Consider the following 14,609-nt stretch of genomic DNA (forward strand, 5'->3'; position numbering starts at 1 on the left):
AAGCCTCGTTAAGTAGGAAGTAGTCCTGGGGGGGCTGGGATTTGTTTATTAAGGCCCCAGGACCCTGGAGATACACAAACACTTAAAAAATTTTTTTATTGGAGTTCATGTTACCAACATATAGCATACCACCCAGTGCTCATCCCGCCAAGTGCCCCCCTCAGTGCCCATCACCCAGTCACCCCCACCCCCTGCCCACCTCCCCTTCCACTACCTACCCCTTGTTCATTTCCCGGAGTTAGGTGTCTCTCATGTTTTGTCTCCCTCACTGATATTTTCACTCATTTTCTCTCCTTCCCCTTTATTCCCTTTCACTATTTTTTATATTCCCCGAATGAATGAGACCATATAATTGTCCTTCTCTGATTGACTTACTTCACTCAGCATAATACCCTCCAGGTCCATCCACGTTGAAGCAAATGGTGGGTATTTGTCGACAAACACTTTTAAATAGGGAGAGAGGACAGCTAACATGTGCTGAGTGCTCACTCTGGGCTTGGCACTGGCTAAGTGCTTTATGTGTGTCATTTTTTTTAAAGATTTTATTTATTTATTCATGAGACACACACACACACACACAGAAGCAGAGACACAGGCAGGGGGAGAAGCAGGCTCCATGCAGGGAGCCCGATGTGGGACTTGATCCCGGGTCTCCAGGATCACACCCCGGGCTGAAGGTGGCACTAAACTGCTGAGCCACCGGGGCTGCCCTATGTGTGTCATTGAACAAAAATCATGGTGGCCAAAAAAATGAACCTAAAGTAGGTGTTAACTTGCATCTGGGAAATGTGTATTAGAATTACAAAATGAGGGATCCCTGGGTGGTGCAGCGGTTTGGCGCCTGCCTTTGGCCCAGGACGCAATCCTGGAGACCCGGGATCGAGTCCCACGTCGGGCTCCCGGTGCATGGAGCCTGCTTCTCCCTCTGCCTGTGTCTCTGCCTCTCTCTCTCTCTCTCTCTCTGTGACTATCATAAATAAATTTTAAAAAATTATTAAAAAAAAGAATTACAAAATGAAACATACTAAAAACGCTGAAGTTGGAAAAATAGAGGGAAAAATTGTAGGATATCCTCAGGAGGGCCCTCTCCCATTCCAACACACAGGCAGAGCACATGCATTAGCTCAGGCGGACACGTAATTGAGACACAAAGTTAAGGCAGAGAGGTGGGAATTGGCTGGAAGCATTAGCTGGGTTGCCCACGCCAGAAGCTTCGCGGACACAAGACCTTCCATTTCTTCCCTCCCACATGCAGGTAGTCTAGTCCTGCTCATTTGCCATCTCCTTGTTCCTGGATTGTCAACCTCTTTTCTTCCGATGTTCATGTCTAAAAATCTTAGAAACCTTATTTTTGATGTGGATATTCTAGCCAGATAATACACTCTCATGGTTCAAAAGTCAAAAGACATCAAAATGTGTCTGAGGATATTATCTCCTTCCCACCCCTGTCCCCACTTGTCCAAGTCCCCTCCCAAAGGCAACTTCTATTCCCAGTTTCTTGTACTTCCTTCCAGAGATGTCTATGCACAGATGCACACATATAGACAGATATAATCTGTAATGTAAAAGGAAGCATACTTTTCAGAGTTCTATACCTCGGGTTTTTTCCAATTAACAATACATCGCTGAGATTGTTTCATATCTGTACATAAAGCATGGCTGTCTGTTCCTTTTTAACAGCTGTGTAGTAGGCCATCGTGAAAATAAGCCATTCTTTATTTCCTATTGGGTTGTTTGTTTTTGCTCTCACTTACAAGGCGGTGCAGTACATAGCCTCTAAACCTCTCTTTTCATATATTGTGAGTGTACATGTAGGGGTAAGTTCCCAGAAGGGAATTGCTAGGTCAGAGGGTATGTGTTTTTGTCTTTTGATAGACATTTTGCCAGATTGCCTCTGAAGCGGGTTGTGCCAATGTATACCCCACCAGCAACACACGTATCTCCTCAGCCTCGCCAACATAGTGTGTTATCAATTTTTTTGTCTCTGCAGTTTGATGGGTGAAAAGGGCACCGTATTTGAGTGAATACATAAGCCAATGACTAAAGCACATGAAAGGATGCAACGTTCTCCAAAAGGGCTCAAACTCTCCCATCCTGTGACTGTGAATCGGTGTGGATGGCAGGCACACCACCGAAGTGATTGTCAAGCAGGGCAGCAGTTTGTGGGGAGCTGCTCTGAACAGAGCGGGGGCTGCCGCTTTGGCATCACTGGGGGCTCCGCCACGACCATAAGACTATCAGGGCCCAGAGGGAGTGATCAGGACCGCCTTGCTCGCAACTGCATCTCCTGTGCCCAGACCAGCCGGTGATGGGAAGGGGCAGGGTGCAGGAGGATGGGTAGGCAGAGATCCCAGGATACATTGGTCATCAATACTGCTCAGGGTGAAGCGGGTGTTGGAGAATCGGGCAAAGCCATCCCGGTACAGCCAGGCCCGAAGCGGGATGTACTGTGTGGAGGCAAGAAAGGAGGGAGAGGAACGGGAGGAGGGTGAATAGGAGCACTTTTGCCCCTCCTGGCTTTTGCACCTGCTGTTTCCTCCACTTGGAGCGCCCTTCCTTCCTTCCCACATCATCCCTCAAGAATCGGCTCCAGCATCAGCCTCAGATTATACGCCTTCCCACCCTGGTGTTGGGGGCTGGGAAGAAGATGCAGAAGGGAACAGAATGAACATACCTTCATGATATGCACGGGACACAGGGCTGTGGGAGGCAGGCTCAGGGCGTGTCCATATTTTCCACCAGACGCTGAGCTCGGGGAGCACAGGGGCTGAGCCTGCCTCCCACACCCCTATGTCCTGTGTCCTGCAGAGAGCAGCATAGCATGAAGGTTTGAACAGGTTTTTAATGAGTCGGGGTGGGGAGAGCATAGAAACTCCTCATTTGAGATCAGGCTCTGGGGCTAGGCTGTCTGGATTCGAACCCCAACTGTGTCAGTCACCAGTGTGTGACCTTGGGCAAGCCACTTAACCTCTCGGTATCTGTTTCTTCACCTGTAAAATGAGGGTAATAATAGAACCTACCTCCCTGGTTCTTAGGAGGACTACATGAAATAAAACCTCCTGAATAACAGGGCTTAGCACTTAGTAGGTGCTCAGTAAAAGCTGTGGTTACCAAGGATGGCTGACATGGAGGGCAAATCCAGACTCTAGGGTCTCTAAGATGGTTCTCTAAGATGAGATCTGTGTACCCCCCTCACCTCATCCTCAGATGCCCCCTGGGCTCTCCCAGGCAGGCAGAATCAGACAAGCTCACAGAGGTGCCCCCCTAGAATGGCTTCTGCCTTCTGTTCCTTACCTGTTGCTAGAGGAGGGCCCCCTCTTAGTTACTCACCGACATCACCAGCACATAGACACGCAGATCAAACTTGCGGCCTGTCAGGCAAGGAGAGAATACATGCAACAAATACAGACCGTGTGCCAGGCACTGCACTGGTTATAGTGATGGACAGACAGAGGCGAGTGCCCGTAGAAACACATGGGGTACAAAGAGAGGGTGACTGATGGAGAGGGTTAATGCCTGGGAGAGGCTGGGGCACCTGGGTGGTTTGGTTAAGTGTCTTGGTTAAGTGTCTGTCTTCAGCTCAGGTCATGATCTTGGGGTCCTGGGATTGAGCCCCCATATCAGGCTCACTGCTCAGCAGGAAGCCTGCTTCTCTCTCTGTCCCTCCCCCCCCCGTGCATGCATACTCTCTCTAATAAATAAAATCTTTTTTTAAATTTTTATTTATTTATGATAGTCACAGAGAGAGAGAGAGAGAGAGAGAGAGAGAGAGAGAGAGGCAGAGACATAGGCAGAGGGAGAAGCAGGCTCTATACACCGGGAGCCCGATGTGGGATTCGATCCCAGGTCTCCAGGATCGCGCCCTGGGCCAAAGGCAGGCGCTAAACTGTTGCGCCACCCAGGGATCCCTAATAAATAAAATCTTAAAAAAAAAAAAGTGCTGGAGAAAGGCTGAAGACACGGGATCATGGAGAAGTAGTGACCTACAGGAAGAGAAGTGCCCCCCTAGCCCAGAGGGACAAGCTGTGGGGCAGGAGGAACAGCCAGAGCAGAGGCTGTCAGCACAGGCAGGGTGGAAGGAGACGAGGGCAGTGAGGTCACTGAGGTCAGCAGAGGCCAGCTCACATGCAGTTTTTGGATTTTGTTTCACCACCCATGGGAAGCCACAGAAGGGTATCTTGTCCCCCTGGCTACCGTGTTGGAGTGGAGCACAGGGACCCAGAGCAGCAGTGGGCACCAGTGAGGATGGGAGGGGGCAGTGGCCAGAACTGAGGTGAAGGTGCTCGGACAGATTCAAGAGCTGAGGGAGCCTGATGGAGGTAAGAGCAGGGAGGGGAAGAGAGGGACACATGGGGAACGGTCTCTGACCTCTGGCTTAGCAAGGAGGGCCTGGAGGAGCTGGGGACATGGGGAGGCTAGAGAAAGAGCCTCATGGTAGGGGGAGGGCAAGGGGAGGCTGAGGAATGAGCCACATGGCAGGGGGAGGGCAAGGTTGGATTTTAGGCATGTTGGGTTCGAGTCTCTTGGGGGTCCCCAAGAGGGCATGCCACAGGCTGCGGAACATGGGAATCGGGGCTGTTGGGATGAGGTCTCAGCTGGGGTTCATTGGGGGAGGGAGGGGAGGACGTTGCCCAAGGAGGTGAAAGCAGCCAAAGTGGCACTGACGCTGTTCTGAGCCAAGGCGGCCATCTCACCTCCTATTAGGTAGGGGTTTTCGATATAGCGCTGAGCTACGTAGTTCTCTACGGGGATTTCATCCTTCTGGTCATCAGAACTTCTCGAATCCTAGTTATAACAATAACTATTATTAACATTTATGGAAAAAAAACATTTATGGAGCATATTCCCCGCGTAAGGAGGTACTGTGTCAGGTACTCTACTTGGGGTATATTTTTTGAAGTATATTGTTAAATCAACTCTAATCAGGTAGGTACTCATGTTATTCCCAGTTTATAGGAGAGAAATTGAAGCACAGAGAGGGGAACTGACTTGCCCGAGGTCACACAGCTGTGCGGTGGTACAGCTGGGAAGTGGACCCACAGGCTGGGTCAAGCCTCGGCATTTAACCTCCAGACCTGCACTGCCCATTTACACTTAAACCAATTAAAAGTCCGTGAACTTAAATGCTCCCACATGGATGCCCTTGAGGACATCACACTAAGAATAAGCCAGACGCAAAAGACAAATACTGTCTGAGTCCACTTGGATGAAGTCCTCAGCGTGGTCAAATCCATGGAGATAGAAAGTAGAAGGTGGCTGCCAGGGGCTGGGGCAAGGAGGGAAAATAGGGAGTTTGTGTTTCTTGGGAACGAAGTTCTGGAAATGGATAGAAGAGTTCTGGAGGTGGACGGTGTGGTGGTTGCACAAAATGTGAATATATGCCACGCCACTAAATTATACACTGAAACGCAGTTAAAATGGTAAACTTCATGTATATAAAAGAAAGCAAGGAAAGGAAAGTTAAACTCCAGCCCTTAAGTCGCACCAGCAGCTTTTCAGGTGCTCGATGTCAACACGTGGCTAGCGGTCGCAATACCGCGGAGAGCACAGGACACGCCTTTCCACCCCCAGAGGAGGTCCCATTGGTTGGTGCTGCCCAGAGCGCCACACAGGCACCCAAGGACCTTCCTCTCCTGTCTCTGCCTGCAAGCTCTCTCCGGACCAGCCCAGCTCAAGAAGATGGCAATGCCCTCGCTCACACCAGCACAGCACCTCAAGGTCCACAAAGCCCTTTCTCACCCACCGGCCCCCTTCATGGTAACCTTGGGAGGAAGCTGAGGCCCAAAGGCAAGTGTCACATGCTTGGTGAGGTCACACAACAGCCTTGGCGCAGGGAGCCTCTGGAACTCAGGACTATTAGCCCCCAGGGTGGAATTTTCTACAGTTACTGTCACCTCCCCACCCCCAACCCACTTTGAGACTGATGGGCCAGGCCTTCCCTTCCTGGGTCCCTGAATCTGTACTCACATGGCTGCCAGAGGGATTGACAGCGTTCCGGGCCGGCGGGGCTTCCAAGCCGGTGAGCTTCTTTCCAGCGGTACCCTGATGATTTCATGGGAGGAATCAGAACGCACGGAGGAAAGGGGAAATTCATTCATTGAGTACCAGCACATGTGGGAGGTGCTGGTTGTGTAGGAGCTGGTCATCCTGCTCTTGTTACTCACGTGGACTATTATCATCTCTGAGGTTCAGAGGGGTTCAGCAATTTCCCCAAGACCACACAGCTGCTGAGTGGCAGAGGCAGGACTGGAACCAGGATTTCTACTACACCGGTCCTGGGATCGGGATGGGGCGATGGGGAGGAAGGGAGCTACCTCAGGCTCAGCCTAGGATCCACAGCAAGAGTTGGCCAAACTCTCCCCAACCAGGTGAGCAGCAGGCCCAGGTACAGAGGCCATGTTCTTGGGTTTTAGGCATATTAGCTCATTGCATCCTCAGCAGGTACTATTGCTACCACCCTTCATTTACTTGGGCGCAGAGAGGTGATGTATCCTGCCCCAGGTCACGCAGCTATTCAGGGGCAAAATCAAGATTTAAATCCAGGCCATCTGACTTCAGAGACCTCGTTCCCATGGGGAGGCCCAGGGGCAGAACTTCTCCACCAGCCTTCCAAGCTTTGAAGGAGGAAAGGCGGGGTGCCTCATGGCAGCAAGGGCAGAGGGGGGTTTCAGTAGCAACAACGGGGAGAAGTAAGCTTACCTTCCTCCAATCCATGATGTCCTTCAGCCTCCGGAAGAGGAAGATGCCCTTTCCCTGAGACCGGGCCACCTGGGGTGGGAGTAAGTGCAGAAAGGTCAGCGTTCAGCTCCCTGTGCTTCCTTGTGGGACCCTGTGCCTGGGGCACCTCTCCACCATTTCTGTCTCTATCTTTCCCCTGGGCTTCCAGCTATCCCCAGAGGAATGGCCCAGCCCAGCGCCAGCCCTGGGGCGGGCCAGAGAGAAGGTACTAAGCCTGGCGGGAGGGAGAGGGAAGCGGGGAGGAGAGACAGGCCGATTTCACTCACAAAGGCAAACAATGGCATGAATAATACAAAAGAGCAGACAATTAAAAAACCATTTCTAACAGTCTTGGGAACACATCATCCAATTCTTTTTTTGGAAATCAATTTGCCTTCCTAATTAGGTTTTGCTTCAGCTAATACTAATCAGTCTGCCTCTACTGAATCCCAGCATGGATAATTCATAGCTTCACAGAGGCTAGGGGCTGGAAACATCTTTAATATCATGCAGAGCAGTCAGCATCAAAGGCATCACTCCTGAAATCACTCCATGATGGTCACCTACCTGGCCTTGGCGGTCCTCGGTGCCCAGGAGCTCACTACCCTTGCCCCCCTCCTGACGCAGCCCATCTGCTGCAGGAGAGCACTATTAAGCACTTATCCCAAAAGGAGGTAATAGGTGACTACTGTGTGCTGGACGTTATTCTATTGCGGTGACCTAGACCCTGTGGAGCTTTCACAGCCAGCCTAACCTGTGTTGAGCTCAAATTCGCCAGCCTGGCTCTGGCTTGTAGGGCCTCCTAAAACAAATCTGATCCCTGGGCCCCAGAACACTTTGATTATCTGTAGCCACTGAGCTGGTCCCCCTGAGTCATCTCTTCCCCTGAGTCATTAAGACCTCCAGGGCATGCAAACTCTCATTTCCCTCTGTTCTTCTCTGAGCACTAGTGGGTCAATGTGAGGCTCTTCATACAATGTAGGGGAGGCAGAGCGGGCATGGGGCATGGCTGCATGGGCTGTGCACTGCACGAAGGGCTCCTAGTCATGGGAGAAGTGGGAGCTAAACCCAGCTCTGCTCTGCCCACAGCGCTGGGTGACTGATTCAGGGGTGTGTCCACCCGGAAGTTGGGGTGCCCACAAGACTGTGGAGCACTGGCAGTGGCTCAGGGGCAGCTGCATGTGCACAGCTCTTCTGGGAAGCGGCTAATCAGTGGCATCAAGGGTTTCCAACAGCTCACAGCCTTGCAAAGGGCTTAAAGTCACTTCACAGACGATCACCCAGTGTAAACAACGAAAAACCACTCAACTTCATTGGTCTCAAGGAAATGCAAGTGAAAACTCCAAGAGGACACCACTCCATGCTTCTTGAGAGTGGTTAAAATTAAAAACGAACAATAGGGGCGCCTGAGTAGTTCACTTGTTGGCTGAGTGTCCAACTCTGTTTCTGCACAATCTCAGCAGTAGTGGAATTGAGCCCCACGTTGGGCTCTGGGCTCAGTGTGGAGTCTGCTTCAGATTCTTTCTCCCTCTCTCTGCCCCTCCCCACTGGCTCTGTCTGTCTAAAATGAGTAAATAAAATCTTTTTTAAAAAATTAAAAAAATAATTCACTTCTCGGTCTTTTGGCTAAGATCAAGTGTAAAAATTTAAAAAATAAAAAAAATTAAAATTTAAAAAATAGGGGCACCTGGGTGGCTCAGTGGTTGAGCGTCTGCCTTTGGCTCAGGGCGTGATCCTGGAATCCCGGGATCCAGTCCCATATCGGGCTCCCTGAGGGGAGTCTGCTTCTCCCTCTGCCTATGTCTCTGCCTCTTTCTCTGTGTCTCTCATGAATAAATAAATAAAATCTTAAAAAAAAACTTTAAAAAAGAATTTTTTATTTTATTTTTTTTTATGACAGTCACAGAGAGAGAGAGAGAGGCAGAGACACAGGCAGAGGGAGAAGCAGGCTCCATGCACCGGGAGCCTGACGTGGGATTCGATCCCGGGTCTCCAGGATCGCGCCCTGGGCCAAAGGCAGGCGCTGAACCACTGCGCCACCCAGGGATCCCAAAAAAGAATTTTTTAAAAATCAAAAAAAATAAAAACGATCAACAGCAAGTGTTGGTGAGGCTGTGGAGAGACGAACTCACAACTGCCGGTGGGAGTGTACATTGTTGGAAATGGGCAGCATCCAATAAAATTGAACATAGGCACCCACTCTGACCCAGGAGTTCCTCTCCTAGGCACCTATACGGCAGAAATGCATGCACGAGGGTGCCCATGAACACGTATAGGATTATCCATAGCAGCACAATTCGTAATAGCTCCAACCTTGAAACTCCCAAGTGGATAAATATTCACACAATTGGAACAGTATATAGCAATAATGATGAGCAGTGTACAGTCACCTGCACTGGTCAGGATGAAAGTCCTGAACGTAATGTTGAGGGAGAAAAATCAGGTGCACTCAGATATACTTCGTGATTCCCATGATATAAAGAACAGAGGCAGACAGATGAATCTATGCTGTTAGGGACTTGAGGGGTAGTTAGTGGGATAGGGTCTGGAGCGAGTTGCTGAGGGGCTGGCACCGCTGTGTTTATGGGTGCTTCTTACTCAGGTGGGCTCAACTCGTGAAAATGTACCAAGTTGCCCCCTTACAACTCGGGCATATTCTGTGTACTAAACTTCAATTAAGAAGTTTTATTAAGGATCCTGCCTTTTGATCTTGGCACCCCCACCCCCACGTTCCTTGGCTGCCTTCTCTCTGGCCCGCAAAGCCCACTTCTCACCAGGAGGCTGGAAAGACCACACACCTCTTTTGTCAGCCACCCTTGCAGTTCTTGGGAAACACGTGATTAGCTCTGGCCAATGAGACCAACAGAGTCATCTGCTTGGGGCTTTGGGGCTTCTGAGAATGAATTTCTTCTTTGTTAAAAAATATCAGGGTCAAGGAGGAGGAGAAAGAGGGAGAGAGTGAGAGAGGAAGGGAGGGAGGGAGGGAGGGAAACAAAGAAACGCCTTGCTCCTTTCTTTTTTTGAATGCCACAGTCTGAGGAGGTGAGGCCTACAACTGTCACACACGATCATGATGTGACACGGTGACACATCTGATGGCAGAAAGCCAACACACTGAAGATGCAGAGTGATAAGACAGGTAAGACAGATAAGGAACCTCAGCTTTTAACAGTATCATTGAGCCCATCCCCAAGCCTGGAACTTCCTACCTTTTTTGTGATGAGGTAAGATGCCTTTATTGTCTGAAGCATTGTTGGTATGTTAGCAAACATGCCTATTCCAGAAGATGCCTTCCTAAGGGAATAATCCTCAAGAGTGGAAAATAAACTTCCCGCTTGGTGATACATCATGGTTGTTAAGACTGGAAATCACCTACTATCTAGCTCCAGCAGATTGTAGTTTGCAAAAACAGTCACAAAAATATTTCCAGTCCCATATGTTTTTCGACAACCTTACTACCCCCACCCTCCATCAAGAGGTGAAGTCAGTGTGCCCTCCCCTTGAATCTGGGCGAGCACTTAGGACTGTCTCTACTCATCGCATATGGCAGAAGTGTCGCTGCGTGGATGCCAATGCTGGGTGGTCAAAGGCAAGACAGCATCCACACAGCTCTCTCTTTGGGGATGGTTGCCCCTGGAACCTAGCCACTGTGCCAGGAGGAAGCTCAGGTCATATGGAGAGGCCCACGTGGACGGCAACTGAGTCTTCCAGCCCTCCACCCTGGCTAAGCTCCCAGCCCACAGCCAGCCCCGACTTGCCAGCTGAGTGAGTGAGCCAGCTTGGAAGCGGATCCTCCAGCCCTGGTGGGAGCCGTCCCAGTAGATGCTGGAATGGCAATGAGCCTTCCCTGTCAAGTGCTGCCCAAACTGGAGGCTCGGAACAAAATAAGACATGATTTTTGTTTCAAGCCACTGAGTTTTGGGGTTCAGCAAAGAACCAGAACACTAACTTTAGGGGATTGGTTTATAACAATGGCAGATGCTTCTAAGATTGACACACATTACCTTGCTAAAGCTTCGCCAAAAAAAAATCTCCGATGTAGGCATTAATACTATCCCCATTTTGCAGCCAAGATAACCAAGGAACAAGGCCAAGTGCTCTGTTCAAGGTTACCCAACCAGTAGGTGACAAACCTAGGTAATTAAATCTGTGCTTCACAAGCCCAAGGCTCATGCACATCCTGCAAAGTGACAAGGGGTACACAAAATCACACAAAGGACATGGCCCTACTCCTGGGAGTATCCATCTTAATTGAAATTTGGGAGTAAGATATATTACTTTTATAAAAAGATAAATTAATTGGAAAATAATATGAATGGATTATCAGGATAAGCCATACTTTGATTTTGCACGGCCTGTGGCCACTCATGGCCCTTGGCCCGCTGCCACTGCCTGCTCTGGGGATGGGGCCATTCATCATGTGGCATTCGTCACATGGCATGCATTGGGTGTTACACGTATGGTTGGTGGTCTACTCAACAACCCCGAGTAGGGGGAAAAACCTCCCTTCTTTCTCTGCTAACAGAACCCCATTTGTTTTTGTTTGTTTGTTTGATGCAAGCTCTATCCCCAACATGGGGCTTGAACTCACAACCCTGAGATCAAGAATCACGTGCTCCACCAACTGAGCCAGCCAGGTGCTCCCAAGAGAACCCCATTTGGATCACTTCTTCCCCGTGGCCCTGCCCTCTGGGAGTCTGAGCCTTCCCAGTGGCCCCATGCTCCCACTGCCAAGTGACTGCTTCAGGCATGGGCCAGCAGGCGCCAGAAGTCTGCGGCTGTGATCTCTGGGAAGTCTGCATCTTTTTCAAAGGTCACAAGACCAGGGTGTTCCTTTATTCCTGCAGCAGGTAGAGGCATGAGGAGGCAAAGCCAAAGCTGTGGCAGCTGCATTGTGACCCAGAGGAGCAGCCAGTCCTCTGGGTGGGAACTACCCAGTGTTGTTGAGTTATCTCTGGCGTTGACCTTCCATCATTAAAGGAAGTGTCCTGGCATCTGTAAGCTTGAGTAAGAAGAAAATTTTTCATCCTAACCAGTTTTTCCCATTACTTTCCATCATGAATGCAGACAACAGTAGTAGCCGCGCCTGTGACTTCACTCTCAAAAGAAATCTGTTATTTTTATATATCACGTTAGAGTGGTTGCAGACATCTCAAAATATTGTTTATACTCATTATGACTTTGAAATTATGGTAACTCTGGAGCCTGCTGTTAGACTCTCTTTAGCTGTTTGTTTGTTTTAAGATTTTATTTATTTAACAGAGAGAGACACTGAGAGAGCATGAGCAGGGGGAGTGGCGGGCAGAGCGAGAGGGAGAAGCAGAAGCAGGCTCCCCACTGAGCAGGGAGCCCAATACAGGGTCCACCCCAGGACCTTGGGATCATGACCTGAGCTGAAGGCAGGTGTTTAACCGACTGAGCCACCCAGCCACCACCTCTCTTTAGCCGTCAAGGAAACTGCTAGGGCAGAAAGAATATTTCACAGTTTGTGTGGCTGTCGTGAGAGGCACTAGCAGGTCCCTGACTGCGGGACAGTGTTGGACTGCTGCCAGCTGCACTGTGCTCGCCAGGCCTCTCTCGCAAGGGCTGTTCCTGCTGCTGGCTGAGGACCTTGGGGGCCATGAAGGCTGGGTTGCTCTTGAGAGGACTTCCTCTGGCTTGAGGCTTCCCCAAGGCCTCCAGGTGCTTCTCTTCCCCCCCCTCTCCCCCTCACTGGGGTCTGACAACTGTCCCAGCTCTCCCCATTCCCTCCCCCTATTCCTTCCAGGCAGAACTGGCATGTTCAGTCTTGCCTTGGCATCTGTTTCTCAGAGGACCCAGATTGTTTGTTTAACTGTTTTTCAATATAGTTGTTTCCTTTTATAATAAGATTCCTCTATCCTTTCAAAGACATTGTTTTGTGGGGTGCCTGGGTGGCTCAGTTGGTTAAGTATCTGTCTTCTCCTCAGGTCATGATCCTAGGGTCCTGGGATAGAACCCCACATCGGGCTCCCTGCTCAGAAAGGAGTCTGCTTCTCCCTCTCCCTCTGCTGCTGCTCCCCCTGCTTTCTCTCTCAAAGAAAGAAGAAAGGGAAAAAAAAGAAGGAAGGAAGGAAGGAAGGAAGGAAGGAAGGAAGGAAAGCAAGCAAGAAAGAAAGCAAGAAAGAAAGAAAGAAAGAAAGAAAGAAAGAAAGAAAGAAAGAAATCTTTTTTAAAAATAAAAATAAAAATACTATTTTGTGACAGAGTGAAACACTATTTCCACCAGATGCCAAAGATACCCAAGACATGAGAACCGTTCAGAACCCCTGCCCTCTTGTTTGGGCTCCTGTTATTTGGGGTTTCTGTTACTTGTTGCCCAAAGCATCCCCCAAATCTTAGAAGATTGCAGTGCAAAGGTTTGAGAAGCTCTGATGGCGTAAACTTGATAAACAGAATGTTAAATTCTGTTCTTCTTTTCTTACAATTTGGACAGAGGCCGCCCGAGCCAGGAATAGCCTAGTGGTTGCCCAGGATGCTCATGGCCCTGAGTGAAGTGTTGAAACCAGACACAGAGGGACTGGGGGACAGGCCTCCCGGACTGATGCACAGGCTGGGGCCCTGACAACCAGCACCTGCCTCCCAGACATATGAGGGAGGCTAGACCAGCAAAGGTGGTCCCATGGTCTGGCTCCTTCTTACCTCCTGCCAACCCAGAGGGCCTGAGCTGGTAGGAGGGGAGAATGTTCAGATGGAAAAGAAGTTCGGATCGATGCAATTTTTACATCACCTGGGCTTTTAAATGGCAAACCTAAGGGCTTGTTTATATGCTCTGAGAGTGATCGCAGAGCTCTGAGCTAGGCTGGGGCTCAGCTCTGTGGGAAGAGGGGTCCCTGAGGATGGATGGCATAGAGGGGACGATGCTGCTCATTCCCTTCTGAGTCCAACTCGCCCCCTCATCGCCCCTGCTCTGCTGCCACTGGAGAGGCCCTAGGGGCCCTAGGGGACTGTGCAGAGGAGATGGCCGGAGGGAAAAGGCAGGTCAGTGGCTGCCCTCACGGCCCCACCTCGGCAACTATGTGAAAACTCTTGTGTGTGGGCGCGCAAGGACACAATAGCTCCCAGAGACAGGCCTTGTGGGAAGAGTGGGGACGTTGGGGATTTTTTCCCTCTATTTTCTAAATTTGGAGTATTGTCCTATTTTTTCTTCTTTTTTTACATTTTCCCCATCCCAAAGGAATCCAAACAATAGGATCCCAGAACTCGAGCTCAGAGGTTCAGGGTTCTGCTACTCTGAAGAACCCTGGCTGCTATACTGGGGAACGTGTTAGAAAAGCAAATTCTTGGGCACCTGAGTGGACATCCAACTCTTGGCTATGGTTCAGGTCATGATCTCAGGGTCCTGGGATTGAGCCCCATGTCGGGCTCCCCGCTCAGCAGGGGAGTCTGCTTCAGGATTCTCTCTCCCTCTGCCCCTCCCTCAGCTCTCTCTGTGCCAGCACACACACTCTCTCAAATAAATAAATAAATCTTAAAAAAAAAAAGAGGAGGAGGATCCCTGGATGGCTCAGCGGTTTAGCGCCTGCCTTTGGCCCAGGATGTGATCCTGGAGTTGGGGGATAGAGTCCCATGTCGGGCTTCCTGCATGGAGCCCGCTTCTCCCTCTGCCTATGTCTCTGCCTCTCTCTGTGTTTTTCATGAATAAATAAATAAAAATCTTAAACAAACAAACAAAAAAAAAACAAAGGAATACAAATTCTTAGACCCCACACCAGGCCTACTGAATCAGACACTGAGGGATGGGGGTAGGAGGGCTTAATAAGCTCTCCAGGAAATTCTGATGCACTCTCAGGTTTGAGAATTACGCCTCTACAGTCTCACAACTCAAAGTGTGGTTCACGGACCAGCAGCAAGGGCCTCACCTGGGAGGGGTC

At 50.0% G+C, this 14,609-nt stretch overlaps 1 protein-coding gene across 1 annotated transcript in view; it reads right to left on the reverse strand.

Annotated features, from left to right (window-relative positions):
* The window catches only part of TTLL9 (tubulin tyrosine ligase like 9), a 42,407-nt gene that overhangs the window by 12,988 nt on the left and 14,810 nt on the right, over positions 1-14,609 (reverse strand). The window contains exons 6-10 of the mRNA XM_055305011.1: positions 6,700-6,768; positions 5,968-6,042; positions 4,695-4,785; positions 3,331-3,371; positions 2,360-2,447 (exon numbers count right to left, since the gene is read on the reverse strand). Of these exons, the coding sequence (XP_055160986.1) occupies positions 2,360-2,447; positions 3,331-3,371; positions 4,695-4,785; positions 5,968-6,042; positions 6,700-6,768 (364 nt within the window). The remainder of the gene's footprint in view (positions 1-2,359; positions 2,448-3,330; positions 3,372-4,694; positions 4,786-5,967; positions 6,043-6,699; positions 6,769-14,609) is intronic.

Source organism: Nyctereutes procyonoides, unplaced genomic scaffold, assembly GCF_905146905.1.
Source record: "Nyctereutes procyonoides isolate TBG_1078 unplaced genomic scaffold, NYPRO_anot_genome, whole genome shotgun sequence".
NCBI lineage: Eukaryota > Metazoa > Chordata > Mammalia > Carnivora > Canidae > Nyctereutes > Nyctereutes procyonoides.